The following is a 27942-nucleotide window of genomic DNA, read 5'->3' as shown; positions in this document are numbered from 1 at the left end:
CGTTCATCTCCAAGCCAGCGTTTAACCAAACAACGAGAGAACGATAATGCGATTGTGGAATTAAGCGAAGACCAGCATGCTCAAAATATTCACCCCTTTCTCTTCTTTATTTTTTTTTGTACCTTGACCACAACCCCTGGCTGAGCCTCAGCTGATGCAAATATTGCACATCCCGAATGGAGATTTTAGTCTCTGGAGCAGAGCAGATCACCACGCCAAAACATTATTTTTCATTAAATATATTTTTACAAAAATCATTATGACTTATTACTATCATTATTAATACACGTGTAACAGGTATTTCAAGCTCATCGCTAAACGCTAAAAACTATTGTTAGCTACAAAATCACTTTCTTCCTATATTACAGTACACAACTCCCTGGGGGACGGTCTCCCCTTGTTTTCATATATCAGGATACCCACTTCCCTGATTTCCCTCTACTCCAGCGCAGCTGTATGTTACAAAACCTTCCTATGCAGAACGAGCGGTAATCGCCTGTTCTCACAACAATCTCAGCCTATACTTCACACTTGCATTTGTTAAATACAACATGCTGCCAACGGAACATGTCAATCTATGGCTGCTCTGCATTCTGAAAAATGATATGATTGTGAAATCCAAAGGAGCCTCAAAATCATGCAGTATAAATCTCATCAAAAAGGAGTCAGATGTAGGCAAGTGAATTTCTGTCAAGGTCAGGCTGCGGACGACCTCTGGTAGGCGTTGGCGGCCTTTGAATGTTAAGCTCCTATAGAAAACCAAAAAAAAAAAGAAAAAAGAGAGTGCATTTTATCTATAAATTCCAAAATATCCAATATTTCAGGTTTTGACTTAAAGCTATATAAACGAAATGTGAAAAGCATAGTTTAAATATTACCTGCATCCAATTTTCCTCTGTCATGCGTTCTGGAGATGTCTCAGGAGATTGAAGTGGGGGTGGCAAGGGATGAATCAACTTAGGAACAATAACCAACCCCCTGCCAACCACCAAAATTGCCCCAGCATTGTTGGCCGTTCCTAAGTGCATTTTATGAATTAGACAGCAAGGTCTAGCAACAGAAAAGAAATGCAAAGAGAAAGAACAATGGACTCTAAACTCATACCACAGTAGTTAGTGGCCGAGAAAAGGGTGATCAATTGACCCTGAGCAAAACGTTCAAATCCGTCCATCACGCATTCATGAGCTCTTATGATGAGCTGTAGTTTGTTCTTCTTACAGAAGTCTGTAACGCGATCAGGCTGCAAGTCATCATAAGTGCGTTGGTCACACAAATATGTTAAAGATCACGATAAAGGGAAAGATTTTGAACAAAGTTAGTAGATAGAACCAACTCCACATATGGACATCCAGTATGTTACCCAAAGCTACGATGTTAACTAAATGAAATACTCCTAAGAGCCTAAGGACCACAGTGCTTTTATTTGGGGAAAAAAAAATGTTTGCTTCAGTGCGTATTTTGGCAACAGTTATATGCCAAATTTTGTTTGTATCCTGAATGACAATCACTTCAAATAAATGCTGGGAACACCACCACATCCTCAAACTTCCAATTACAACCATAACAACAGGTTTGAGATAGCAGTTCAGGGTGTAACAGACATCAAAACCCAAATTCTTGAAATTTTTCAAGATCACCCGAAATGAGCTAAACTAAGCACTGATTACCATACTAGGAGTAGCAACAAAAGAAGAAAGCCAGAAAGTCGGCAATGTATGGCTATCTGCGAACAAATTTAAAAGGAAATTATTCATACATAAAGATCTAGAATATGCATACCCCAAAGGTCACAAGACCAGGCCCTCTTGCATTTGGTCTCAATCCTTCAACGCTATCATTCTCCGTTGGATCAGACCTGTACAGACACTCTAAGGAAGCATTCAAGTGCAAACTAAATTCTAACAATAGACAATAACATACCATAGCAAATCCATTAGGATTATAGATCCAGCATCCATTGTTATGGGCCTTTCTATTTTCTCGATCTGTTCTACTGAATTTATTGACCTCCCTATACCACCATGCATGCAGATAATTTTCTTCTCAATCAATGCAGCCAGTGGAAGATAGTTAAAAAGTTGATTGAAACGGGTCCAGGCCCATATCCCATCATTCTCTCCCTGTAGAAAACCACCAATGAATGTCCCAAAAAAAATCAAAAAATAAAAAGAGGCTGCATTTGGAAGCTGAGTTTCTGAAACAATCATTTTTTTGTTTCACAAAAACATGGAAAAAACTCCAATAAGAAAAGAAAACTCTTTATCACACTTAATTACCATCCTCTCAATGCATTCAATGCGAAAACCAAAAAGCGCATTAATGTCAGCAGCCTCATGATTCCCACGAATCAAGTGAACATTCTCAGGATATTCAATCTGTAGGCCAGTAGCAGATAAGCAGCTCATCTTAGGAGGCAACAGCAGCTACAATTAAAGGGGATTACTTGATATTAAAACTTGCCTTCAGTGCCAAGAGCAACGTGATGGTCTCCAGGCTGTGCTGCCCTCGATCAACATAATCTCCCAGGAAAAGATAATCAATATAACTGAAAGAGAAGCAGTCACAGCTTCATTAAAGATTGAAGTGAGTTTATATATCCGTTAGGCTTCACAAAAAAGATTACTTTTGCTCAAAAGTATTATTTTTAGCTTACGTTATGTCTCCTGCAGTGGAAGGAAATCCATATTCATCAAAAAGCCGCATTAGATCACCAAACTGTCCGTGAAGATCACCGAACACTTTTACTGGGGCTTTCAGTTGGAGAACTGTTGGCTCATGCATGAAGATCTGCTCAGCAGCATAACAAAGCTCACCAACTTCATACGAATCCAGAAAGAACTTTCTGTTCACAGGAGCTTTCCAGTTCCGAGCCCGAAGCAGTGTTGATATGATCTGCAGCCAAACAGAGGACAACAAGCAAAATTATAGCAGTGAGCCCAATAAGTCAACTTCTTTGTCAACAAACTTGTGTATGAAAATTTTGCAGCTCTCACCTTCTTATGCAAGCCCTGAGGAGACTTCTGCCTGGTGAACTTTTTTGTTGGATGTGACAAATCATTATGTGTTGTAACCATACGCCTGCTCTCATTTTCAAATTGATCCAATGACAACTGTCTTACCATCCCCCCCAGGCTTCCAACAGTCTCTTTTGCCACTACAACCTGAGAAAGAAAAAACAGCTTGATGTTGCAGCCACAAAGAGAATGGAAAAGGACATATTCAACTACAGGAAACTTACAGCTCTGGGGTGGAGGCGAACATCAGCTTCGCTGTCACTACCCTCTGAAGTATTATCTGCATCTTGTGGGTTGTCACCTGAGACAGATGTTTCTTCAGGGGTGGATGATGCTGCCTGCACAGCTTGCCAGACAGCATTTGCAACCTCTGCTTCAGCAGCAGAAGCTTCTGCCAATTTTTCCATTGAATTTCTGTCCATGCTATACAAAATGAAGAGCCTTAAAAATTATTGGAGTTTTCTTAGTTTACTTTCACAGTAAATGAAATGAATGATAAGCCACAGAAGGAAACCTCAAACTGCCGGATGAAAGGGCCTCAGGCTCTCCATCCATAGCTGCTGCAGGAGTATGTGAAGGTGAAGTAGACTGGATTGACCTTGGGCTTGTCTTCTCAGGAGTATTAACAGGGGAATTCATGTCAGACTGTAATGGAGAATTTTCTGCAACCAGAAAATCACCTAACAGGACATCTGCACCAAGAAAAGTAAACAGGACAAACCTCATCAAACAATCTTAACAAGACAAGGAATAAGGATGAACAAGAATAGCAAATAAAGTAACATCAACTTAACTAATGTCAACAGCCCAGTAGCTCAAAGAAGTTTTCAGGGATTAGATAGGAGGCACATAAAGCCAATGAAAAGGCCAACCACCCAAAGAAAGACAGCCATTGAAAGAAATAAGGGCTGATACTTTAGACCAGGATACAAGACACAACAAATGATCGTTTCTTTTCCAGTCAACTGCAGATTAAGGAGAACAGATTGCGATAAATGATAACAACTTATGATAGATTAAAAGCAAAAATAAAATCCAATAAGTGCAAGGTGTTACTAAAGAATACAACCGACATTCATCATTTTTCAGCCTTATTCTCATTCCAGAGAGCTCTCATCAGCTAGTGGAGGTCATATTTCATTACATACATCCAGTAATAAAAATATGTCTAGAATTTCTAACAAATTTTTTTGATATTAAAGGTAGTTGCAGATTCTACTCTCATCCTCAACTGGAAAATAAGAAAGGGAAACGTATCTCCACATCAATGCATGGGAGTGACCCTTCAAAACGAAGAGAAATTCATGTAACTGCTCATTATCTTTACCTCCTTTTAGACCACCATAAATATATACTCGAACACCAACAGATGCAGCTGCATGGCGACAGCGACGCATCAGCTCCAGTGAAGTATCATGCTCCGTGTGTCCCTTGCTACCCCGTGAAGAAGTCACTAGCCCGTTCCTATCCAGCCAAACTCCAGCAGCAGTGTCCAACACTATAAATATAACCAATGCTGAGAAAATTAGTTTACCTGAAAAGAGCTTATCATATTTACTATTCAAAAGAACAAAATAGAAAGTAAGGCTTCTTACAAACCTGCAACGGCAGCTTCACCTTCAACTGCTCGTCCACCTCTAAGAACCCCTCCTGTAACATGCAATCTAGCACCAACAAAAACCTGACAAGAAATGTTTTTAAGTATATTGAAAAGAGTAGAAAGGAAGTGAAGCAGCACTAGACTGCTGATGAAAATCAAGCAAGACCTAAAATGATTAGGAATCTGAACATGGAGTACCATTTTCAAACAAAAGGCGAAATCGCTTCGTAACATCCCTAAACATCTAAGCAATCCCCATCAGCTCACCTCCTTGTTCCCCATAGCCATAGGCAGACCCAGAAAATTAACTTTGAAAGGGGCAAATTTCACATGCATATGAACTTTGGAATCGCATAAAAAGTTTTGAGGTTCTTGTGGGAGGCAAAAGTTTTGATTGACAAAGGAAATTTATAATAACTAGCAACTTTTCAGGGGAGAATACATCAATTTCTAACAAAACATCTCTCTCTTCTCTTTAAGTAATTTCTTGTGCTCTGCTTCCCCTTTACCTTTGAGAGAGAGAGAAACAGAATAGAGATTGACACATACAGGCACAGAGATTGATATGATCATTTGACCAAAATGTCTCCTGATGTGTTTATCTCCCTGTCACTTACCGCAGCATGTTGATACCTTGAAGAAGGTGACACTCCAGGTGCAAGAGTCCATTCCCATAAGCCATTTCTATGCATAAGCAATCCGTAAGCATCTCCCAGTGGCTGCAGAAGATACGCATTCAAAATGGAGTCAAACAACAGTTGTCCACTAAACTAGAGCATCTATACAAGCTAAAGACAAGTGCTAAACCCCACTACACTAGTCATGGAAAAACAAGTCAGATTGAAAGGACGCTTGGTGCCTGCTAATGTCAAACAGAAAAAAGTAATACAAAGATGACAAAATATTAAATGCAAAAAACAGGCCAGCAAGATTATTCTTCACCTCACTCTTACTTGGTTAGAGAACACCCTCTTTCTATTTCCACCTTAAAATAACATCAGATTAACATAAAGCATGAAACTCTATTAAACTATATGTTTCCCTATATTATGACCTTACCGTGCCAGCAGAGTCTCTTCCACCACAAAGCAAAAACATGCCATCTGAGCGGGCACTAGCTGTCGCATACCTATTATCCAACCACTAACTTCATATACATAGATATATATGTACAAAACCAATGTATCTATGTATAATATCTAATGGACATGTACTCATACTCGAGGAAAAAAAAAATTAAGCATAAGAAAGTTCCAAAATAACAACAGGATGAACGACGCTGTCAAACATAAGCAGCTATCCAAATTCTTCTATATTATATATTGACGTAAAAGTATCCACAATAACAAGCTTGCATAAAAAGCATTAATGAGAAAAGGAGGATGTAATGGCACACAAAGGAAAGGAAAACCTATTGGCACTGATCATTGATAAAGATATAAGAGAAACAAATGTAAACTGCATGTGTAACAATAACTTAAATATAACACTGGACAACCACTAGCATATATCATGATTTCCAGTTAAAAGACTAACTCAAATACTTACAACATAAATATGGTACATATTGTTATCATACAATAAGACTCAACAAGGAGATTATCAGTCTATTCTCATTTGCTTTTACCTTTTTAACTTGAAAAAAGTCACCTGTAATCTTCTAAAAGCTAAATCTTGTTTTTAAGTTTTAAAAGCATTTAAAACCTCAAGATTTCCATTTAAAAACCAGATTGATTCAAACTATAAAGTACTATAAGTGAAGGGGGCTAGGAAGTCAACAAAATGTTTAACTTTTGAAGAAGCTAAGATTGACTTTTTTTAGCTAATAAGAACGAGCCCCACCGTCCATAAAAGAAAGAAAGAGAACTGATGCAGAAAGACACAAGGACGATTAATTATTTACAATACTGTGAAACAACATTTATGGACACCTCCATAAAATAGAAGGTTTCCACCTAAAATTAACTTTAGACAGTGCATAGTTGGACCAACAAGGAAGCCCCTCTTATGGATCAGAAATGGGCAAATGGCACCGATATAATTGAGATTGAAAGTTGTAACCTTACATTCTAGCAGATGGTCTGTCCCCTTCTGGATTAAGTCTCTGCCATACATATGGCTTTTGAGCAGTATCCAATGCCCAAGCATCTGACAACACTCTTTTTCCTGCAGAGAATTAAACTTCTGATAAGTTGATGCAATGGAAAACTTACAGAAAACACTGATAAAGCTGACTTGTCAAGTATAACCTGTAAAGTAGACAATTCAGGTGACACGTTCCCATTTTCTATAAAGGCGTAAAGTGTAGACAAATGTCTAGCAAGAGTTCAAGCACATCTTAGAAATGACACTTCTGTAAAGAATTGGGAAAACATGATAAAAAGGAATGACTCAAGGTAACTTGTATTGTTTGGCAATACCAAATTATGGGTCCAGCTTATGTGTGCCAATTTGGATTCATATACTGCTTAATTTCAAAAGATTCATTTACGCCCACTAGCCAGGGGAGGGATCTTAAAGTCCTCCCCACTACCAAGTTCAGGGTTCAAATCCTATGGAAAAGGTGGGAGGATTTGGGAAAAAAAAAAGATTCCATTTAAGCATTATGTGACCAAAAAACAATTTCCAATCACTTATCACTGAATAGAATGTATTTGTGCACCACATTCCAACTTGCAATTTCTTATTCCCCTAGAACTATGTTGTGGTTCTTTATTGACAATTCAGTTGAAGATATCTTCCACTTAGCAAACGAGGAAGATTAACCTAATAAAAGTCTGAAACTGGAAACCATTCTCACCATCATTGCCAGTAACAGTGACAAGGTATCTTTGAGCAACCAAGTCCATCACATGTCCATACCTTGGACCAGGACCTTGTCCTTGAACTACAACTCTACACTTGAAAACAAGTTTGCCAGGTCAAATTCAGCATTCAGAAAAGAACAAAAGAACATAAAGGAACAAGTAAAAAATGCCCAAGCAGTTTCCAGAAGCAGACCGGTGCCACTTGAATTTATCATTTGTCAAGTCAAGCACATAGAGATCATCCGTTGAATGCCCAGCAGGACCTATTCCACCCTAAGAAACCCAGCATCAAATTTATACCTAATTTTGAGAGGAAAAATAAAAAAAGAACCAGAAATTCAGTCAAAATTATGCATTCTGTCTCTAATCACCTGAAACACAACCATAGTACCGACGGCGGCAGCAGCGTGCGCGGCCCTGGGAGAAGGTGGCTCCCCGGCTGGCCGGAGTCTGAGCAGAAGTGAATATGGATAAGATAAACGCATAGTAAGGTGATCAACCATAAAGAAAAGAAACAGAAAAATACAAGCTTCAGTTGAATTAAAGAGAAGACATACCTGGTCCATTTTCTAGTAAGAACATCATAGGAATGGATAGAATTCGTCACCCCAGCTAACCCTGAGATATCAGATTAGACACAAAAATTCAACCAAACAAGATAAGAACTTTTGTCTTACGGATGCCGGGAAAAAGAAAAATATATGTAGCGGAAAGACTTACGGATGCCGGGAGCGCCACCATTACCGCCCTCGATAGCAGTGGCGCCACCGAAGAGGATAAGGCGAGGACCGTGAGTTTTGGTAGCAGCAACGACAGTGAGAGTGTGGCCGCAGCGTGGGCCGGGCGCATCGTCGTCGGTGGCCCAAAAGGTCTCTAAAGGGCGATAGGTCGGAGCCGGATACAGCCACGGCTTCGAGCCCATCAATGAAAAAGGAAAAAAAAAAAGAAAAAAAGAAAGGAATCTAACCAACCTAACCAACCCTGCCCACTCCTCAATCAAGGATTTTTAAGTTCCAACTGAAGAAGCAGATCACAGAAAAGGACTTGGTGGGCAGGAACAAATAAATATAACAACGGACAGTTAAAACTCTTTGAAGACGGATCCAGGCCCACCGGCGAAGCAGAAAGAGTGACGCCGGAATCTGGGATCGACCGAGGGATTGTGGTTCATTTGATTTCGTCGTCCCCCCTGTAAAAGTGATTGTACTGAGAGCTTTGGCTTTTTTCAGACTTGAGAGGGAAAGAGGGACAGAGTGGGTTTTACCACGCTACTAAGCAGAAATAGTAGTAATTAAATTTCTCCTCGAAAAACAACGAGGCAGCTGGCACTTCGTTCATTTTTCCTTTTTTTTTTGGGATAATTGTAGAAACCTCTCCTGAAATTTCTAACAATTGCACTCACCTTACCTAAGGTTTTGAAAATAGCACTGACATCTCCTAACATGAATTTGGAGCCAATAACTAACATAACATGGGATGAATTTACTTCTATAACCTAAGAGTTTAAGGTTGTTGTAAACAAATATGAAACAAAAAATTAGAACAATAAACAAGTTCATAACAACTAATTAAACAAGATTAATAATTAAACAAGCTTGTAACAACTAATTAAAGGTACAATAGCAATAGTCATCAAAATAATTATAGATTGATGATAAGTAGTGTGTTGACTGTGGCATTTAGTTGTTTTGACTTTTCCAGTTTAGTAAATTCCATGATTTTCCTTCGTGGATTGATGAAACCATTCTTTTTGCACTACTACTTCACTTTTAACTAGCAAACAAATAAAAAAATACACTATTATTGGTTTTTGAAAAGTTTCCATGTATACTAGGTAATGAAAAATTTTTGAGTTGGTTGTATATTTTATATGTTTTAAATCTCAAATTTTCGAACATATATTCATTACTTCTTCCAGTTGTTGTTGTTCCATTTATTTTCTTTACATTTATATCCTCTTGAGTTTCACTAATTGTTTCCAGCTTTTAATATTTTTCATTCTTTTACTAATAAAACCACACAAGAAGCAAAAGGGTACAAATGGAACAACACTTCTCAAAAGACTTTTTTTGACATGGAGTGAATTTGCTATTAAAATGTTAAGTTTAGGGGAGGTTAGTGCTATTTTCGAAACTTCAAGAGAGGTGAGTGCAACCATTAAAAATCTCAGGGGAGATTTCTGCAATTATCCCATTTTTTTTAGTGTATTGGCCATGGGGTATTTATGTCGAAGCAAAAAAAATATATATATATATATTAATATTATTTATTACTTCTTGGGAGAACTCTCAAACTGAGAAAGTCCTACGAAACTTTTTTAAAAAATGTTGACCGAAAGGCAAAAGCCACCTACCATAATAAAATGGATGATGACATAAAATGAAAGACAGAGAGGAGCCCATCTGCCAAACAAAACAATCAAATTGAGGACCGGGTAGAATGAGATCCCCTTATATTTATTTAAATAAATGAGAAAATTGTGAGTATAATTACTAAACCATCTAAAATTGTATGATTCACTATTTTTTTTTTTTTGTTAAAAAGGTCACTCAACTCCTTTTTTTTTTTTTTTTTCCCAAACTGCAAAAAGGTCACTCAACTCCTTAAAAGAGACATTTTGGGATCATTCTTTATTGCAGCAATTTAAGACATCTTTTTTTTCCCAAAAACTTAAAATAATAGATGGAATGTTCTTCTTTTCTGTTGGTTTACTGGTTAAATCAACCAACATGATCTCATTTTAAAGGGTTGGATGACCTTTTTGACCAAAAAGAAAAAAGGTTCGATAACTAGACCGGACCATTTCAAATAATTGAGTGATTATTTTGGACATTTACTCTAATTGAATTGATTGAGTTTCTAGAATGGGGCAGGTTTTCGGCTTGAGATTCTAACAATTAGCATCATATTTATTTTTCTAAGGGACCTGTTGATTTAGTCGGTTATTTATGTACACATACCGTTGTTTACCTCCGCAACTTGCCATCATTATTTCATCACATCTGACTGTTTTTGCATAGAAAATCCGGAGAGGCTCTGGATTGGAGGGGGTCCGGTCCTGTGGCCAATGAATGAAGACCTAACAATAATGGTTTCAAGCCATCTGCTTAATCAAATGCTTCTTCCCTCTGTCAATGAGAATTTGAGAAGAATAGAAATAAACGGAACAAGAACAGAACCAGGCATATCTTCCGATCAATTAATCCGTCGCTACAGCATACCACCACATGGTTGACGACTTGACGCTTGCTTCTTCAATGGCGTAGTCTCCATTTTCTACAAATTCAACCAACCAAAAAGTCGACATGCGCAGGAGGGCTTCAGTTTCCAGCAGGCGGCAGCCCATTTAAGGGAGACACTACTGTCCGCTAATAATATATATATATACGCGCAATAAAATCTTCACAAATCATAGTAGTAATATATGTGTACAGTGGACTTGTACACCCGCAACATCATCTAGAAACCACATATTCCACTACTTTGAGTTCTAGACATCTCTTTGGTCCCTAAAAGACCCTTGAATCATATTTTGACCCTTCCGCAGCACACCACAGGCCTTGTAAGGAGCCAAAAGTTTCCCCCAACGCTAAGTCCATGTAATTAGCTCCTCCCCAAGTTCCATGAAATTCCAAAACTTGAAAAAATGCATTGAACGGTGACAGAAAATCCCAACCAGATTTTCAAGATTCAAATTACCATGCTAAGCAATCTCTAAGCCAGATCATTTTCTCCGTAATGTACAAACAGACACCAATATCTTTAACCTTCCAATGATTATACTGCAAAACAAAAGGCACTTATCAGGGGCAGGGATTTGGGAACCTTGAATGCACCTTGTTAACATCTGCAATAATGTCATCACTCAGATTGACACTGCAGGCATTGAGAACCTCTTGGATTTGCCACACTGTTGTAGCTCCAAAAATGGCACTTGCAACAAGAGGGTGTCGAAGAACAAAGGCTGCACAGAGAAAACTTCACGATTACGAAGCTGAGGATATCTTTTGATGAATAAAGAAGCATTATCTTATATAGAATACTATAGTATGAGCATGATATTTTTTTTTAGAACCACCAACACTTGAGCCAAACCATCAGCAGCAGGTACCTCACTTTGAATGAAGCCAAATGCAGATAATCAGAAAATCTCCTACTCATTACACGAATAAACAACTCATAGGGGAAGTTTATAACTCGGAATTTTCTTCAGTGTCATTATGTTCAGAGACTCCAAGACACCAACTATTAGCATAATAACAACTCATCCAGCAACTAGCACTTTTAAAATGTATATCTTCTTTATATGAAATACCTCCAAAATAAGCTTGCAAACACAATATACAGTATCACTGCAAAAGGCCTGATGGGTGAATATAACTGGTTGTTGACTTTTTCTTTTTTCTATATTCTCAGGGGAAAAGCATCTTTATTTGCACCTTTCGAAGGACTAAAGGTTCTGGACCACAAAAACAAAAGAAAATAATATAAAAAGCAAAATCAACTATTGGTGGTTTTCAATGTTAAGGATTCTTTTTGAGAGTTCAAAGAAAACAATTTCAGTCAAGTTCCATATATCAGTCAGTTGATCTGGTTAGAAAGGGTGAATAGAAATTAAAAGAGAGAGAGAGAGAGAGAGAGAGAGAGAGCATGTGGAATGCACTTAAAGAGACATGTCATACCAATTGCAAGAGACACCGGGTGGATGTTGTATTCTTCTGCAATTTCAAGATATGACTGCACAATAATGTAAAATCTTGATAAGTAGACAAGAAAATGTGCTTCTATGCACAATCACCCTATATGTTTAAAAGAGCAGTTGATAACATTATAACTTGTTTGGCCACAGAATCCTCCAGAATGTTCAATAAAAACAGTTGCAAGCATGATAAAACTGCCAATTAATATCAAGCAATGAATCAAGCTGCAGAAAGAAAATGAATTTAGCAATGCCAGGAAAATATCTAGGCATGAGTTATTTCCCGTTTCCTTTACAATCAACCAAAGATCTAACAAAACCAGCTTGCTTGTCCTCCTATGAAAATAATTGGCTTACTTCAGTGGCTGCCTTTATACTGGTCTTTGACAGGTTGTATCTCGACTCTCCTTCAGCATATCTTCCTGACAAAAGGAAGAGTCAACTGTTTCAATAAAATAAATAAATAAATAAAACCAACTTGACCAAGATTTGATAGAAGAAACCAGTGTGACCTCTGAAAAGATTAAAACGAGCATCTGGCGGACCCTTGTCAAGTGAGAAATACTTGCCGGAGAGAATGCCCATGGCTAAAGGACTGTATGCTAACAGACAAACCCTAAATATAAAATTGTGTTTGGGGGGGGGGGGGGGGTCAGTGCAGGAAAATGCCAGCATCAGAATAATTTATTAGACGATCATATGCATATATAAGCATGAAGGAAAGTTCTTCCACTGGAATACAGAATAAGAAGGCCAACAGAAAACTAGATAAGAGTAGTTCCCTCTGTTCTATTTCTGGTTGGTGTAGTGCATATCTGATGAAAACTTCAAAGAAGATGTTTTCACAAAAACCATCACATTTAAGCCAAGAAACTTAACTCCTTTCATAATATATTTGAAGTATAAACTCTTTTACAGGTTATGTTCTCATTCCACTTAAAAATTCATAAAAACTCTATAACTGCCATGTACCCAAAACCTCAAGAAGATGCACGAAGCCAGTAATTGTGAATAAAACAGACAAAAATTAAGACCATGGAAAAGTCAAGTACAGCATGAATAAGTGCAGTTCATGGAAACAAGATGGTCAAAAGGTATAAGTATGACGAATGATAACTTGCCAGAAGATACACTAACTGAAAGAGGTAAACTGAAGCAAATAAATGCGGCTTGAAAGACAAGAGGCTTCAGGTTCGGAATTTAGACAAAAAAGAAACAACCATTGATGTGTGGCTAAACCAAGAATGAAGAGTGACATACATATTTATCTCAACACATATGTAATGAACTCATAGCAGAAGGCAGTTAAACATGTTGACAGTACAGTATATAACCCAATTAACTGAATATTGAAATACATACTTCAAAGGATATTAGCGAGCAATCACTTTCTCAATAATTTTTGGAGCTTCCTAGTGGATGGAAGCAGTATTCCCAGTATAAGTGAGACTTAACTCAGTTGTGCAGATCATACACACATTCAGCACTAAGGGGTACCTCTCATGGTGACAGCATTCAGCCATCCCAAAATCAAAGTTCCGGCAAAGCAAGTTGTACGCATTCTGAAAATAGGGAAGTGAATCATATATTAGCTTCACATACATAGGGTCAACTAAAGTACAGAGATGAACGCACATGCAAGAATAGACAGCAAAACAAACTCAAATTACTCAATTATCTAAAGAAGCCATCTTGAAAACAAAGCCCCGCCAAAGCAAGTTGCACAAGTTCTGAAAGTAGGGAGGTGAATCATACCACAAGCATAGGGTGCACTAAAATACAGAGACAAGCGAACACATGCAAGCATAGACAACAAAACAAACTCATATTACTCAATTGTCAAAAAGAAGCTACCCATACAACACCTGCAAAGATACTATCCTTAGATAGTGAGGTTCCTTTTGGGCAATTTCCAGAAACTTCATGACTCCATACGGAGTCTCATTGCTTAGTCCGATGTATCTGATCTACAATAACAGTCAACATTCTGTAACAGGAATATATCACCCTAAAGCAATAAGTTGAATGCAAGCTGAACTTTTAGGTCATCTTTACTAACCTTACCAGCATCAACAGCTCTGCCTAAAGCATCAAGTTGTTCATCAAAACTTATATGTGAAATATAACGGCCAGGATCATAGTCAGTTTCTCCAAACATTGGAACATAACTGCAAGAAATCCCAGTGGACATCATCCACGAAAACAAACTTTTTTTTTTTTTGTTTTGTAACATAATTTTCTGCAGGGGACAATATGTGGGATTACTTCAGTTAGATTTGCAAAGGACAGTTACACATTTTTAGTACGTCAGCTTATTATTCTGGAAACAGAATTTGTTCTAATGGTTACCCATTTGCCACATAGTATCTATACAGAAAAGGTCAGGTGAATGTACAAACCGATCAGGCCAGTGGATTTGATACAAGTCTATGTAATCAGTTTGAACACGCAACAAACTGCAAGAATTTTTGCAATCCTGTCAGAGAGTATTTCAACAAAATCATTTTGAAAACAAAAACATACAAGCCCTGCAGTTAAGAACTGCTTCCTCAAACACACACTGACACTATAGACATACAATCTCTGAATGCCAGTGTAATGATGTAAGTGTAGAACTAGACCCAGCAGACGACAACATTAGCACCACTTAGGCACTCAAGATATAGGTTTACCCCATGAGAGCAGAGGGCTACAAACAAATAACTCAACCTATTCTCTAGGGCTTCTGTTATATTGCTGGCATCCAAACTTTCCGGTCCATTTCGAATCCAAGTCATCTGTCCAGATGGCCCACTGACCTGTATCCAAGCAATTTACATTCACTCAAGAAAATCAACCAATGTAAAAAATGTGCTAGTTGGTATACAGTTTTAAAAGATGTATTTGTGTAAGGCTTTCGTAATTGCGTCCAATTGAATATAATTTATCAAATAATCCCAATGCATAGGGGAGCAAAAGCAGCACTGTGAGTCACTGCATGCATGTGTAGAAACACATATACCAGGAAATACACATATGCGAAGAAATAGGGCCAAGATACACACAAGCAAAACACATACAGGACATTTAAATTTCTATTAACATAATTAAGAATGTCACCATATATACGCGTAGAAGCACATATACCCGGAATTAAGTATGTGAAAAAATTAACAGAGCCAAGATCTTGTATCGTTTGGATTGCAACTAGTATGGGGAAAAGAATATGGCAACAAACTCAACCAAGTCATTAGTGGCTTATACCGTGAAAGCAAGGTTAAAATAACCAACTCAAAATCAAACGTGGTGCTTAGCAGTGTACTTTCTTGAGGAATTATAACAAGTTTTCCATCTTCACCACCTAATCAGCACAGCTTTTGGGGGACAGTAGAGTCAGCCATTCACTTGAAGCCATATGCATTAATTTTACATCTAGAAACTAGAAAGAATCCCTCACAAGCATCAACAAAGTAAGCGAAAGACAGAAATGTTCGTCAGATAAACAAAACTGTAGAATCAATCCGCCCTATTATTCTTATTAGATAATGAGAGCGCGTCAGTGTTAAAAAAAAAAAAAAAAAAAGGGCCAAGAACAGCAACAGCAAAAATAAAAAGAAGAGAAGGATGACCTTGGTAGCAAAAACAACACGGTCACGAGGAATTTTTCTATCTCTAATCCAACGGCCAAAATACTCCTCACTCCTCCCTTGAGTACGGGGTCGCTGTGGCACTGGGTACCTAGTTTTATAAGGTTCAAGGAGCAACGTAGGTAAACGAACTTTGGTGGGAAAGACGAGAATGGTACTTGTTTGAAAGTAGATTCATTCACTAGCTATGATTTTTTTTTTTTTTTTAATTATGTACATTTCGGCGGAGTCGAAGAAGTTTATTCCAGCATCGAAAGCTTTGTCCAGCAATTGAAAGGACTGAGGCAACGTGTTTTGCTCACCAAACGTCATCGTCCCTGCGAAAAGAAGGCACCAGATAGACAAACAGCATTATGCAATTTGGCATTGACAAAGAAGACATGGAAACTCGACTGGTGAGGAAGTAAATGCAAGTTGGCAGGCAAACCTAAACAAAGTCTAGAAACCGTCATATCAGGAGCGAGATTGAACATCGGAACAGCCATTTACAAGACAAAAATCTACCGTAGCTTGGATAGAGAGTGGGTGTGGGTGACTAGGGGGAAAGAAGGAAAATGCCCTTCGACTTCGCCCGAATTCGTAACTCTCAATGATAAAGAGAGACAGACCAATATTAAGTTGGAGCCTTGGAGGACGGGAATGTCACGCCAATATAAAAAAATTGTGGAGATGCAGGGGATCGAACCCTGTACCTCTCGCATGCAAAGCGAGCGCTCTACCATTTGAGCTACATCCCCAGCGCGCTTCTTTTCATTAATTTTACATTCAGGAGGCAAACTCAGAGTCCATCGAGCACACGCATAAAAGGATCACATTCCTCCTGAGGGTTTACTTTCGCCACCACAGGTTTGAACCCAACCTCGACCCGTTGACACCCTCCCAAGTCCCACCAATGCAAGAGGACAGAATCAAAATTTTTAGGGATAATTTCAGAAACCTCCCCTGAGGTTTCTGACACTTACATTGACATCCCCTGAAGTTCTCAAAATTTCACTGACCTCCCTTGATAGGAAATTGGGCCCATTTTCTGACATCATAAAGGCCAAAATTACAAATATATCCTATGAAGTTGGGGTTTATTACTGCCGTTTAGTTGGAGAAAAAGGCATCTAAAGTGATTAATTAAGCTTAACAACAATAACACAAACTTGATTCTTGATACATGAATTAAAGCTAGATTAGGGAGTAAGGCGCCAATTGAGCTGCAATATTGGCGCCATTTTTGTGCCTGCTGTGATTTGACAAGAAGATAACATATCACTTATATGTGATCTTATATGACATTCTGGACATAGGAAAAGAAAGAGGAAATAACAATAACAAAAATGGAAAGGAAATTGTGATCAAACTAGTGGTCCTGATATGCATTGGAGTATTACTTTCACATAATTAACTTATGTTAAATACAAAACCTATCAGTTTCCCTTTTGTAAAAATATGAGTATAATACTTTTTGAATTTTACTTACAACCATTTATATGTTTAATATAAATTAAATGATTCAGAGTAAAATACTCATAAATATCTATTACTTTGTTTGTGTAATAGAGGAAACCCATAAAGAACTGATATGTTATGGGCAATTTCTTTCTTTTTTTTTACTTTCACGTCTTTAATTTATGTTAAATACAAAACCTACTAGTTTTCCTTTCGTAAAAATACTAGTATATCACTTTTTAAATTTTACTTACAAACATTTATGTATTTAACATCAATTATATGATTCAGAGTAAAATGCCTATAAATAGCTAGTATTTTATTCATTTAATAGAAGAAACCCGTAAAGAACTAGTAAAAAGTGGGTAATTTCTTTTTTTACTTTCACGTATTTAATTTAAGTTAAATACAAAACCTACTAGTTTTCCTTTCGTAATAATATTAGTGTAACACTTTTTGAATTTCACATTTAAATATTTATGTATTTAATATAAATTAAATGATTCAAAGTAAAATGCTCATAAATAGCTAGTACTTTATTCAAATAATGGAAGAAATTCGTAAAGAACTGGTATGTTATGGACAATATTTTTTTACTTTCAAATACTTCATTTATATTAAATACAAGATATGTTAGTTTTCCTTTCGTAAAAAAATTTGTGTAACGGCTTTTGAATTTTATTTGCAAATATTTATGTATTTAACATAAATTAAATGATTCAAAATAAAATACCCATAAAAACCTGGAACTTGGTTCATGTAATAGAGAAAAGCCATAAAGCATTGGTACTTTATGGTATACTTCTTTTTTAAAAAATATTTAATTTATGTTAAATAGATAACCTACTAGTTTTTTTTCGTAAAAAATTACTGTAACACTTTTTGAATTTAACTTAAAAATATTTATATATTTATTATAAATTGAATGTTTGAGAGTAAAATGTCCACAAAAAACTAGGGCTGCGTTTGGATTGAGTGTTTTTGCACCTGTTTTTGAAAAACTGTTTTTCACATTCCAAATGCTACAGTAATGTGTATTTCAAAAACAACTTCAAAAACACCCATATCCAAACAATATATCAAAAACAACTCCAAATATATTTCAATTATGTATATTTAATTTGTATATTTTAATAAGTATATTTAAATTTGTATATTTTAATTATATATTTTAATATGTATATTTCAATTATATTTTAATATGTATATTTCAATTATGTATTTTAATATGTATATTTCAATTATGTATATTATATATATATTATATTAATATAAATATATTTATTTCAATTATGTATAATATTATATATATTATATCAATTGAAATAAATATTATATATTTATATAAATATTTATATATAAATTTATAAATATATTTATTCACTTTTGTTTTATAATATATATTAATATGTATATTTCAATTATGTATATTATACATAAATTATATTAATAATAATGTATATTATATATATTATACATTTCTAATATTATATATTTATACATACATATTATAAATATTTTATTTTATTTATAATATATTTTTATATATTTATAATATATTTACATAAATATTATATGTTATATAAATTATATATAATATAATATATAATATATTATACATTTATATAAATGTACATTTATACATAATATATAAATATTTATGTATATTTATAATATACATTTATATTATGTATAATATATAATATAATACATTTATACATTTATATTAATATACATAATATTAATTTTACATTTATACATAATATTAATAAATGTATATATTTATATTAATTATATTAATACATTTCTACATAATATTAATATATATTTATAATTTATTAATTTATATATTTATATAATATTCATTTATAATTTATACATTTTTAAAAATATACACTTATACATTTAAATATACATTTATATTATGTATTATATATAATATAATACATTTATACATTTATATTAATATACATAATATTAATTTTACATTTATACATAATATCAATACATATATACATTTATATTAATTATTTAAATACATTTCTACATAATATTAATATATATTATTATATATTAATTTATACATTTATAATAATATACACTTATAATTTATAATATATTTATAATATTCATTTATAATTTATACATTTATAAAAATATACACTTATACATTTATAAATATATTTATATTATGTATTATATATATTATAATACATTTATATATTTTTATATGAATATATAAATATATTTATTTATAAATATCTATAAATGTATTATAAATGCATAAATGCATATTTGTATAAAAATATAAAATTTATAATTTATAATTTATACATTTATATAATATTCATTTATAATTTATTCATTTATAATAATATACATCTATACATTTGTAAATATAAATGTATTATAAATGCATAAATGTATATTTATATAAAAATATAAAAATTATAATATTCTAAAAATACTCAAAAATATGTTTCAAAAATACCTCAAAAAATAATCCAAAAAAATCTACAGTAAAAGTTTTTCATATAGTTTTTGAAAAACAACCCCAAAAATAACTAATCCAAACGGACTTGTTTTTCAGATTCAAAATGCTACAGTGGTGTTTTTGAAAAACAAACCCAAAAACAGCTAATCCAAACGGAGTATTTTAAATAGGTAATGCCCATTTGCCCATAAACTACATCACCTGAAGTTTATTAATTGTTAATTGTTTGTAGTGCTTTGTCATTCCTTTGCTAATAATAAGATAATTATTTTTTAAAAAAAACCTTATGTAACCCAAGTCAAAATCAAAGAAATGAAAAAAAGTGGTATAGATTCATAAACAAAAAACGCATTAGTCTAATGAGTTTTTGTACAAAATAGCGCATTTCCGAAATGTGTTTTTTTGGTGACATCAAAAAATGCATTATACTAATGCGTTATTTAACCAATTTTCTCTATTTAAATAAATTTATGAAAGTTAAATAACGTATTTAAAAATTACGTTTTTATTTGGAAGAACGCATTCCTTGGATGCGTTTTTCACTCTTTGGAAAGAGACTCAAAAATTCCCACCATTTGGAAAGTTAGTTTGAAAACTCTCTATTTTTGGGAATTTACTCGTGAATTCCATTATTCTCCCCTATGGCTTGAAGAGGCCATGGTTGCAACTAAAACTTTTAACTCAGAGCTCTAATTGCAGCACAGCAAATTCACTTTGTTATCACTCCAAATTAGCAACAAAGAATGATAATAGCTTGAAACCTCAGAGGCAGTTAAGTTGCTTTGCTTTATATGCTATTGCTACTGAATGTGCAAAAATCTGGCCGTTGCAATTTGCAGCTAGCCCTTGCAAAAATTGCCAAATAATTGTTGCATGGCACATCTGGTGCTTACACTTTTTTGTATTACACTTACACCCCTCAACTTTAGTAATCAGTCCAAATCATTTATTCTTCTTTCAATCTTCTACTAATACAAGGGGCAAAAGGGCAGCCATGGAATAAAAATACCTTCTCACACATGAAAATAATATTGTAATATGATTTGGACTGCATTGTTACCAAAAACTCAAAAACAAGAGAGGTCAGTGAAATTTTGAGAACCTCAGGGGATGTCAATGAAAGTGTCAAAAAGGTTTCTGAAATTATCCCAAATTTTTATAAATAAGCCCAGTGACCCAAGAACACTACCTCTTATGAGTTATGACCCTTGTGCCACGATACAATTCCAAAAAGTACACATTAGTTTCGAAAAGCCCGCGCTACTGTCATTGTTAAACTACAATCAAGCACCGAATATCTTATCTGCGACCAAAAACCACAAGGACTCCCCTTTCATATAACATAAAATAGATTAAATTATACAAATATTATCATTATTGAAAAAAAAAAAGCTTGGACGCTTGATAAAAGGATCGCAGCTAACCCCCAAAAAAAAATCTTCAATAAAAGAAAAGGTTTTCCGCTGAAATTGCAATGATGGGCAACCAACGTCGATCCCACACCAAGTGAAACGATAAAAGATTGAACGAGCATCTGATAGCAGTAAAAGATTTGCCAACACTAGGATTGACAGATTCCGTTACGTGTCTTGAAGTCTGCCCCAGAAAAAGAGGCCAAGAGACTAGTTCACAACAATGAAACAGTGAGCGCCATAGTGATAACAAGCTATCAACAATCAGCAGAAAAGAATAACGACGCTACTACCTCCATTCAAGCAATGGCACTCTATCTATCAGCCCCAAAATGCAACAGCATAAATGATGGCTGCTGACCTAAGATTTATTAACTCGGATGAAAGTTAGACAGCTTCTGCACGTCAGAGCCAATGTAACAATCACACAATATCTAAAAATTAAAGCTTCTAAAGTAAACCACACAGACAAAGAAATTGAAATTTGTGTTCAAGAGTCAAACTTAGACATGAAAACTAAACCCTGTACCCAAATGGACAAGAGGTTATATGCAAGACCCCAAAGTTAAAAGTACCGAAAGTTCAACAACACGAAACCCCACATAATGACCAAGCCAAATTGGATGACAAGGTCTCATCCAGGGATTAAACCATTAACCCACAACTAAACCAATAAAGAAAGTCAGACGCCAAAATGTGCGTAGAGCAAATAGAAATCCACAACAGAAACAACAAATGAGTCTCACGGGCAAGAATGAACTTAATATACATACCAAGAAAAGAGAAAATCATAATCACCCCCAGAGACACAAGACGTGAAGACGGTAAAACAATTTGCCAAGTCACCACCAACAAACTGGGTAATCAATCAATGACAACAATAATCATCATTAAACAACCATCGAACATTGCCTCTGCAAACATTTCTGTATCGGAGCATCTCATTAGGAAACCTCCAACCCTCTTATCAGTTTCATGCCACTCAGATAATCGACCAGACAGTGAATTCTAAAGAGAGCAGCAGATTTCCAATAAAGTAATAGAACTTGTAAAATGCCATCTTCACTACTTGTGTATTGAGTCAAAATTAGGGTTTTACAAAGTGACCGGACACCATAAATGCCAGAGGCTACAAACTGAAGAACAGTTCAGCTAGGAGCCTCAATGTATAATAGGTAAACAGAAATTTCTAAAATTCTTGAGACGCAGATCCAATGTCGCCTTTTCCTTTGCCAACCTTTTTGGGTAAAAGATTTTGATGAATGTTAGGCAGGACACCACCGTTTGCAATGGTAACAGCACCCAAAAGCTTGCTTAACTCCTCGTCATTCCTCACAGCGAGTTGTATGTGCCTTGGCACGATCCTATTCTTCTTGTTATCTCTCGCGGCATTCCCGGCAAGTTCGAGAACCTACACAGAAACAGAATCAGGATAAACAATTAAGATTAAATTGCAGAACCCTAATTTTCCCGATCGAGAAAATCCCCAAAAAAAAAAAGAACAAGAGAATTCAAACCAAATCTAGATGTTTTATATGGTTCCCACAACAGGGGAACGAAAATAAAGGGAGAATGAAATCGGTAAAACGTACCTCAGCAGCAAGGTATTCAAGAACCGCGGAGAGGTAGACGGGGGCACCAGCGCCAACGCGTTCAGCATATTTACCGGCTTTGAGGAAACGGGCGATTCGACCGACGGGGAACTGTAGACCAGCTTTCTGAGATCGGGAGACGGATTTAGATGATTTGGGCTTGCCTCTGCCGCCCTTGGTGGAGCCTCCGGTGGAACTCATTGCTGTTTATTCTCCTTTGTCTTTCAAGCGGATTCGGAATGGGAGAAGCGGTGAGTCAGAGGGATGAAACAGTCGGAATGGGAATTGCGCCTGTGAGAATAAAATCTACTGGAATACTTATATAGGAGTGGAGTGCTTAGGAGGCTGTGAGAAGGGTGTAATTTGATTGGTTGAGTGGGAAGGACGCGGATTGCCAACGTGGAAAAAAATTAGTGGGAACAAATTCACCATTTTGGGTTTGAATTGTATTTTCAACCTTTCCCGCGTTAAAAAGAAGCTACATTTTTTCTTTTTATTTTTATCTCTCACCTAGATTAAATAATATTGACCAAAAAGTAACATTACGGAGTTAAATTAATATACTTTGTACATGTTAGGGGACAAAACTATTAAAAGCCCTTTAATAGTACTTTTTTGACGTAATTGACTTTTAACTTACAAATTACTTGCTGTTAGCATCAATGAAAAGTCTAGGTGGTCAAGTAACACATAAACAACCACCACCCATAACTTAAAATCTAGGCGATGAAGTAAATAAAGTTAACAGTTCAGCTAATGTTAGAGATTTTAAATTCAGATTTCCAGATGTGAATTTAGTATAACTTTTTATCTTGTAATAATTTACAATTTTGATTTCAAATTCAGTTTGTTTGGATTGTAAGTTATTTGAGATATTTTTACTGTAGCACTTTTTGTGATGTGATGTATGTGAGATAAAAAAGTATATCAGAAATTGTAATGATGATGTAAGTAAATATATTTGAAAAAATAATCAGCTGTCCAAACAAATGTGAACGTAATGTGCAAGTTCTATCTCACAATTGCGGGTTAATTGTGTGTTAGCATGCAAAAATTTTTGAAGAAAAAAGGGGACACGATTACTGGTATGACCCAATAAAAGCTTGTATGTAACGTCAAATTCCAATTTCTCTATGGACTTTAGTTTGGTAAAACTCATTTGAGTTAAATAAGAGGCACCATTAGATCACAAAAAATTACAAAACCGAACCCATAGTCGCATACAACAGATCAAGGTTAAATCTTGAGCCGAAATAACTGCTACACCTGAATTGCGGGGAAAGATTGATTAGAAAAAAAAAAAAAAAAAGAGTATACTGTGCTTAATATCACATAATTGAAGTTGTTTTAACCACACGAGAAGCAACAACCTTTGATACCGAACTAGTTGTAACACTTTGGGATACCCAACGCTACTCACTCCCCATATTGAATTGACTTGCGAGATGAGAGAGTTCATAACTAAATACCAACCAATTAAAATCTGACCAAAATAATAAATAAGAGATTGTCTTGTTCATTTGGGACTCTCATTGCGTTTCTTCCCGTTTTTCCAAAGGCACTCTGCATTTTAAGAAAATGTATACTGTGATCTATAATCACCACAACCCAGAAGACTAGAACTGGGCCATCAACTTAATAGATGGATCAAAAAGATGGGGATTCGTACAAATTCAAAGAGATTACACGTGAACAATTGCGTGCCAATGAGAACTGGAAAACAAATACTCCACTCTATATCATTGCATTAGCCGAAGTATATGAACATCAAACCAAACCAATTACTACCAGCCAGGTCTTACATCACTTCATATTTAACAAAATATTTCACTCCCACCTTTAATAAGTTCTCCACTGGTCATAGCATCCCCAGAATCCTACTTCCTAACATCTATGATCTCCTACCCTATTTATATATATCTTCGCCGTAGAGAGCCCTAAAATTCCTGGGACACGGAGCCGATCTCTGCCTTCCCACCGGCAGCCTTCTTGGGCAGCAGATTCTGATGAATGTTTGGCATAACCCCTCCATTGGCAATGGTCACAGCTCCAAGCAACTTGCTCAACTCTTCATCATTCCTCACCGCCAACTGAATGTGCCTGGGTATGATCCTGTTCCTCTTGTTATCTCTAGCAGCATTTCCAGCAAGCTCCAGCACCTGAAAACAATTCCCAACTTTACAAATTAAAAAAAATCTGGAAACATCACTAGTTACTTACAGGAAACGAGAGAGCTATAAGTTCCGAACCTCAGCTGCAAGGTATTCCAGAACGGCGGAGAGGTAAACCGGTGAACCAGAGCCAACGCGCTGGGCATAACGGCCTTTCTTGAGGAATCGAGCAATCCGACCGACTGGGAACTGGAGACCGGCCTTCTCAGATCTGGACACCGATTTGGAGCCTTTGCCCTTGCCTCGGCCGCCACCGGTGGATTTGGTTGCTGTTGTTATTGAGCTCATGGTTGCTGAATGACAAGGGAAAAAAAATTAATAATTAGTACTGGCTTTTCTCCGGAGGTGGAGGTTGAGATTTTTTGAAATTGGGGAATTCGCGGGATGTGGGACTGAGGTTTGAGGGAGGGAACGTTGGGGCGTTTATATAGGAGAGAGTGGGGGAGGCATTGTCGACTGCGATTGGTTCATTTGCATTTCACGGGGATTGCCAACCTGGATGGATCCTATCTCTTCTTTAAGGTCGTTCACGTGTATTCATCTTACTGGCTAACATAATTTCACAAGGATTGCCAAGCTGGCTTCGACGGAACGATTTCCTGGGATGTTTTCAGCTCTAAAACTCCAACAGCGTTTGAATTAGATGTTTTAAAAAAATTTTACTATAACAGTTCGTATAAAAAACTTTCATTATAAATATTTTTTGAAATATTTAATATATCATATAAATGAGATATTTTTTGAGTTATTTTTATTTATATATTATTATAATATTATATTTTAAAATTTTATTTTAAAAAAAATGGCCAATTCACGCGGAATAACTAATTTTATATTTTCCCTCCTACAGTTTCGTTTTGATTTAACATTTTTGCAATTACCGCCGATATTCAAAGATTGAAAGTTATGTGGGCTTGCACTTAGGCCCATAAATCCTAGCGTGGATCTGGATGGGAAAAGGTTGTTTTGCTAATTGGATTCTAGACAAGCTCCAGCCCAATTTCACTATAATGTTTTGTATGTCGTTTCATTGTCATATGCATGTGGGATAAGCACACCCTATGGGTGTGCAAATTGAGAAAAAAAAAATTTTAAGTTATTTTTATTAAAATCAATGGAAGTTATTAGAATTTTTTTTTTGCCAAAAAAAAGAAGTTATGAACCTTTCACAAACAAATAAAAAATTAAATTAAAAAAAAAAAAACTCGAGCTATTTCCCTCTCTTGGTAACAGGGATTTACAATTACAAGAGAAGGATGGTTGTTGAGGGAACAAGCTCTGCTTTGAGACTTTTCAAATTAGCTCTAGCCCCATGGGCCATGAGGCACAATGCAACCTGCATATGACCGGCCTCGACCGCCAGGTGAAGTGGGGTGTATCCAATATCATTTACCTTATCCACCTCAGCTCCATGGTTGATCAGGACCTTCACGCTCTCTATCCGACCCTTGAATGCAGCTCTGTGCAGGGGAGTCCAACCATTTTGATCCCTGGAATTCACCTTCGCCCCTTGGCCCAAACAATTCTTGATCGCTTCCACGTCGTCTTCCGTCCTCGCCGCTCTATGCAAATCATCGCCTAAACGTAACATATTGTACATATGAGTCTGCTCCTCATCCTTGGCCAGATCGAACGCCGTCTTTCCTTCTTTTGTTACAGCATATTTAGCGGAAACTGAATGCTCCAACAAGAATTCGACGGCTTCGACGTGGGCTTCCCGTGTAGCATAATGAAGCGGAGCCCATCCTTTGCCATCGACGACATCAGGATCGCTCCCTTCTGATACAAGAAATCGAACAACGTCAAGGTGTCCGTGATGGGCAGCTAAATGAAGAGCAGTTTGCCCCCGGGAGTCAGTCGAATTCATATCAATATCTGAATAACCCAGACACAAGATTTCCAATATGTCCAAGCGGTTCATAGCCGCCGCATCGTGTAAAAACAGATCAACTGAATGCTCCATTGAATAACCTGACTCAATCAAGACCTGGACAACACCAATATTTCCAGACTTGACGGCCAGGGACATGGCGGATTGCCCCTCTTCGTCCCTGTCGTTAACATCTGCACCGGCTTCAATCAGGGCGGATGCCACGTCCGCGTTTCCGCGCCTGGCAGAGCACCGAAGCAGCGAAGTGAGCTGCCTTCTGTCACACCAAAGGATGGCTTTGGATAGAAGAAAAGCGACTTCCAGGGACTTGGGCGAGGGCGCGAGAATCAGAGACTCCACCACATGAGGTCCCACGAAGGAGACGGGGAGCGCAGCATCCCTGAAGATGTGGGGGCCCGGTTTGGAGAACAACTGGCGGAGGTCATCGTGATGGGCCTTCCCCGTGGGAAGCATGGATGACCGGACGAGGACGCTGTCTGGAGGTGAAGAGAGGGGAGGCTGGTCAGAATATATACCAGTCGGAGTATGAGACAAGGAAAGAGTGAAAGCGGAAGTAGAAAGAGGTGGGATGACGGAGAAAGGTTGCGAGAAGTTGAAGAGCGATGGATTGGTGGTGGTGAGAGAAACGGCGACGGACATGGTATGCATCAGGTTGGTTAACTTGAAGGTTGCACAGCATCTTCGGCCTCTGGCGAAGGGCAGGCAGAGTTCTTGCAAGTCTGGCTTCACCAGTCGGTCCATGGCCTTGTTTGCCTGGACAAGATCTGGGGCTTGGTTGGGTTTGGAATGATTTTGGTCAAGAAAGGAGGTGAAGAAAACGAGTGCAAAATGATCACGAGAGCCATCTTATTTACCTATTCTTTTTTTTTTTTTTTGGGTTAAATAAAGGAGGGATGAGTAAGGAGTGACAGTGACGGGAGGATCAATTTGCTTTCTTTAATTTAATATCTTGGATGATTCCGTTATGTTATTATGTCCATCTCTTTCTTTTTTCCTTCTTTTTAATCCTCCGTTTTTTCAAACTAGTCTAGAGCTCAACCGTGGCTTTCTGAATGAGTTACTGTGCAAATATTATTTAGGTAATCGGTCAGTTCCATGAATTTTAGTAAACCGCTGGTGTTTAGTGGGTCACTTGCGGTGACAGAGAAGAGACAAGAGTAGGCAACAGGCTGAGGATCTGTTATTCAAGTATTCGTACT

General features: G+C 36.4%; 5 protein-coding genes and 1 non-coding gene across 13 annotated transcripts; all 6 read right to left on the bottom strand.

Annotated features, from left to right (window-relative positions):
* Positions 1-207: 207 nt before the first annotated feature.
* Positions 208-8654, bottom strand: LOC113717157 (serine/threonine-protein phosphatase BSL1-like). 6 transcript variants are annotated; one of them, XM_027241834.2, is made up of 21 exons: positions 8142-8654; positions 7979-8039; positions 7793-7871; positions 7615-7694; positions 7415-7509; positions 6681-6780; positions 5674-5743; positions 5232-5333; positions 4614-4695; positions 4342-4512; positions 3529-3706; positions 3239-3437; positions 2994-3161; positions 2654-2892; positions 2461-2545; positions 2277-2375; positions 1921-2120; positions 1780-1855; positions 1105-1240; positions 879-1018; positions 208-749 (listed from the first exon to the last, which is right to left on the bottom strand). In XM_027241834.2, the coding sequence occupies exons 1-21, from the start codon at positions 8341-8343 to the stop codon at positions 666-668; spliced, it is 2646 nt and encodes an 881-aa protein (XP_027097635.1). In that variant the 5' UTR covers positions 8344-8654; the 3' UTR covers positions 208-665. The 6 variants fall into 6 exon arrangements, 5 of the variants coding, with proteins under 5 accessions (XP_027097635.1, XP_027097645.1, XP_071920928.1 ...); XM_027241844.2 differs by having other exon boundaries at positions 7615-7684; positions 8142-8223; XM_072064819.1 differs by having other exon boundaries at positions 340-593.
* Positions 8655-10592: 1938 nt separating this feature from the next.
* Positions 10593-16348, bottom strand: LOC113717140 (uncharacterized). Of its 3 annotated transcripts, XM_027241814.2 has the most exons (13): positions 16174-16348; positions 15964-16063; positions 15729-15837; positions 14830-14918; positions 14520-14576; positions 14180-14288; positions 13986-14087; positions 13618-13682; positions 12633-12736; positions 12478-12542; positions 12104-12158; positions 11315-11385; positions 10593-11203 (listed from the first exon to the last, which is right to left on the bottom strand). In XM_027241814.2, the coding sequence occupies exons 1-13, from the start codon at positions 16229-16231 to the stop codon at positions 11117-11119; spliced, it is 1071 nt and encodes a 356-aa protein (XP_027097615.2). In that variant the 5' UTR covers positions 16232-16348; the 3' UTR covers positions 10593-11116. The 3 variants fall into 3 exon arrangements, with proteins under 3 accessions (XP_027097615.2, XP_027097608.2, XP_027097622.2); XM_027241807.2 differs by having other exon boundaries at positions 10593-11385; XM_027241821.2 differs by lacking the exon at positions 14520-14576 and having other exon boundaries at positions 10593-11385.
* A 62-nt stretch (positions 16349-16410) lies between these two features.
* On the bottom strand, positions 16411-16483 carry TRNAA-UGC (transfer RNA alanine (anticodon UGC)). The gene has a single exon. It is a non-coding gene; the product is annotated as a tRNA-Ala (tRNA).
* Positions 16484-22135: 5652 nt separating this feature from the next.
* LOC113717129 (histone H2AX) lies at positions 22136-22976 on the bottom strand. The gene is made up of 2 exons (XM_027241795.2): positions 22682-22976; positions 22136-22500 (listed from the first exon to the last, which is right to left on the bottom strand). The coding sequence occupies exons 1-2, from the start codon at positions 22880-22882 to the stop codon at positions 22279-22281; spliced, it is 423 nt and encodes a 140-aa protein (XP_027097596.1). The 5' UTR covers positions 22883-22976; the 3' UTR covers positions 22136-22278.
* A 1419-nt stretch (positions 22977-24395) lies between these two features.
* On the bottom strand, positions 24396-25237 carry LOC113717122 (histone H2AX-like). The gene is made up of 2 exons (XM_027241783.2): positions 24931-25237; positions 24396-24840 (listed from the first exon to the last, which is right to left on the bottom strand). The coding sequence occupies exons 1-2, from the start codon at positions 25138-25140 to the stop codon at positions 24619-24621; spliced, it is 432 nt and encodes a 143-aa protein (XP_027097584.1). The 5' UTR covers positions 25141-25237; the 3' UTR covers positions 24396-24618.
* A 770-nt stretch (positions 25238-26007) lies between these two features.
* On the bottom strand, positions 26008-27698 carry LOC113696377 (protein VAPYRIN-LIKE-like). The gene has a single exon (XM_072064762.1). The coding sequence runs from the start codon at positions 27482-27484 to the stop codon at positions 26096-26098; it is 1389 nt and encodes a 462-aa protein (XP_071920863.1). The 5' UTR covers positions 27485-27698; the 3' UTR covers positions 26008-26095.
* Positions 27699-27942: the final 244 nt, after the last annotated feature.

Source organism: Coffea arabica, chromosome 1e, assembly GCF_036785885.1.
Source record: "Coffea arabica cultivar ET-39 chromosome 1e, Coffea Arabica ET-39 HiFi, whole genome shotgun sequence".
NCBI lineage: Eukaryota > Viridiplantae > Streptophyta > Magnoliopsida > Gentianales > Rubiaceae > Coffea > Coffea arabica.
The sequence above is the reverse complement of the archived record's forward strand: the minus strand, read 5'-3'. Positions and strand labels throughout refer to the sequence as shown.